At 32.0% G+C, this 2,382-nt stretch overlaps 1 protein-coding gene across 1 annotated transcript in view; it reads right to left on the reverse strand.

The window, feature by feature from the left end:
- LOC107082243 (pre-mRNA-splicing factor PRP46-like) overlaps nucleotides 1-1,310 on the reverse strand; it is a 16,924-nt gene extending 15,614 nt beyond the window's left edge. The window contains exon 1 of the mRNA XM_015370818.1: nucleotides 1,051-1,310. Within this exon, the coding sequence (XP_015226304.1) occupies nucleotides 1,051-1,140 (90 nt within the window). The 5' untranslated portion in view covers nucleotides 1,141-1,310. The remainder of the gene's footprint in view (nucleotides 1-1,050) is intronic.
- Nucleotides 1,311-2,382: the final 1,072 nt, after the last annotated feature.

The following is a 2,382-nucleotide window of genomic DNA, read 5'->3' on the forward strand; positions in this document are numbered from 1 at the left end:
TTTTGAGATTAAAGTTAGAATTTTGAGATTAAAGTTAGAATTCTGAGAAAAAAAGTTAGAATTCTGAGATTTAAGTTAGAATTCTGAGATTAAAGTTAAAATTCTGAGAAAAGTCAGAATTCTGAGATTAGTCAGAACTCTGAGAAAAAAGTCAGAATTCTGGGAAAAGTCAGAAGTCTGAGATTAAAGTTAGAATTCTGAGAAAAAAAGTTAGAATTCTGAGATTTAAGTTAGAATTCCGAGAAGTCAGAATTCTGAGATTAAAGTCAGAATTCTGAGATTTAAGTTAGAATTCTGAGATTAAAGTTAAAATTCTGAGAAAAGTCAGAATTCTGAGATTAGTCAGAACTCTGAGAAAAAAGTCAGAATTCTGGGAAAAGTCAGAAGTCTGAGATTAAAGTTAGAATTCTGAGAAAAAAAGTCAGAATTCCAAGATTAAAAGTCAGAATTCTGACTTTTTTTTTTCTCATATTATACTGAAATAAAATTTTAAAATATATTTTTAAATTAAATAAAATTAAAAATATATATATATCTTTTCAGTGGCCCTAATCACCTTCCGTAAGGACCAGCATGCATCTGGGCGGGCGTATGTTTTTACCAGCTGAAGTGAAACATGAAGGAAATGTTTGTCTTTTTGTGTTTGCTTGCCTGAGGAGAAAATAAACCGAGAAAACTAAAGCAGTTTACCTGGAACATTTTTTTCTTTTGCCTGAGTAAAATTAGTCCATGGAGCATCTGTGGCCTTTTTTGTCTCATCAAAGCTGGGCCACAACACTGTTATTATTAATAAATGGTACTTAGCTCCTTCATGAAGACAGTGGTGGAATTTAATGAATAGAAACCAACTATAACAATTCTGCTGTCTAAACCTCATTTAAAGCCTCATCATAATAAAGTGCAATAATCTCTAAACTAGTGTTTTCTTATTTCTAACTCCTCTGTTGTTTCCTTGATTTCTCATTTTAAAGTAGTATCTGTCCTGACATGCTGATCAGTCACACAGGGAGATTCACATGTATATAAAAGTCAAATAAAGTGTTTCTGTACCTTGAATTTCTCCTCTGGACTTAGATTGATTTTTATTTCCAGATTTTCAATCTGCCTTAATTTCTTCTGCAGCTTTCTCACCTCCCCCATCTGAAGCTCTAAAGGTGTTTAAGGCCCCGCAGGTCGGCTCAGATTATAAATACTGAATCTAAGGGTTCATAAAGTCTCACGTGCACGATATGTGTGATGATAAACGCCTCTGATTAGTCTGGATGTATCTGAAGGATTATCGCTCTGTCTGAGACGTGTCGCCGGATGTTGACGTTCCACTGAAAACAGTAAAACTGCCCCACAGCGACACCCAGTGGCAAAGAACTTGTTTTCACATTTCGCGAAAGCTGTATACCAAAGTCATCTGTATTAAGACAATAAAAGACCTGAAATATGTCAGTTTGTGGGCAATGAATCTTAAATATATGAATGTTCAAGTTTTATCATTACATTATGGAAAATAATTAACTTTATCACAATATGCTAATATTTTGAGAAGAACCTGTATAGGGCTGCAACTAACGATTATTTTTGCATTATTTTTTTTTATTAATTGATTAATGATCAGATAGCAAAAGGTTCCTTAATGAAGACTTTTTTATGAAATGAAACCAGCTGAAACTAAAACTTTCCCACTTGAAAAGGTTCTGCATAGGGCATATTGACATTTTTTTTATCTTAAATGCAAAATGTTAATATATTTTCTTTACAATTTTGGTATAACTGCTCAAGGGTTTGTTGCTCTGTCAGCTAAAGACATGTTTTACAAATCAATAACTAAATTAGTTGGTGATTATTTCAATAATCAATCAATCACGATAATTGTTTTCAGTCCTAAAATTGTATTTAACTTCCTGTTGAAATTCGCTTTCATTACTTAAGAAAATTACTTGTGAACTAAGAGGATGGAGGGCCGAATTTTCTTGATTTTACAAAATAATAATAATACTTTCAAGATGAATTGGTGGAAATCATGCGTTAAAAAAACATCCTCCATTTGGAATATTTTCCTAAATTACATGATTCATATTTAGTTGTTGTCAGTTTTTTTCATCCTCTGTAATTACAACAAAGAAAAAATACCAGTTAAAAGCTGTGTATTTCACAAGCAGGCACTTCTTTCTTGGGCACTTATTTATAAAAAGTATTTTTTCCCCTCATAATTTTTTTGATTGGAATAACAATAACATTCTTCAGTCGTTATTTTACTCCAAATGGTTTAAAAATAAAGTCCTGTGGTAGGGCAGCTATTTGATGAAAATATTTGTCTACTAAGTATGAATGAGTTTGACGAGGAGAAATAACCTTGCTGTAACTCATAAAGATCATGATGTTGTGTTT

The sequence above is a fragment of the Cyprinodon variegatus genome, unplaced genomic scaffold, assembly GCF_000732505.1.
Source record: "Cyprinodon variegatus isolate N-32 unplaced genomic scaffold, C_variegatus-1.0 Scaffold48, whole genome shotgun sequence".
Taxonomy (NCBI): Eukaryota; Metazoa; Chordata; class Actinopteri; order Cyprinodontiformes; family Cyprinodontidae; genus Cyprinodon; species Cyprinodon variegatus.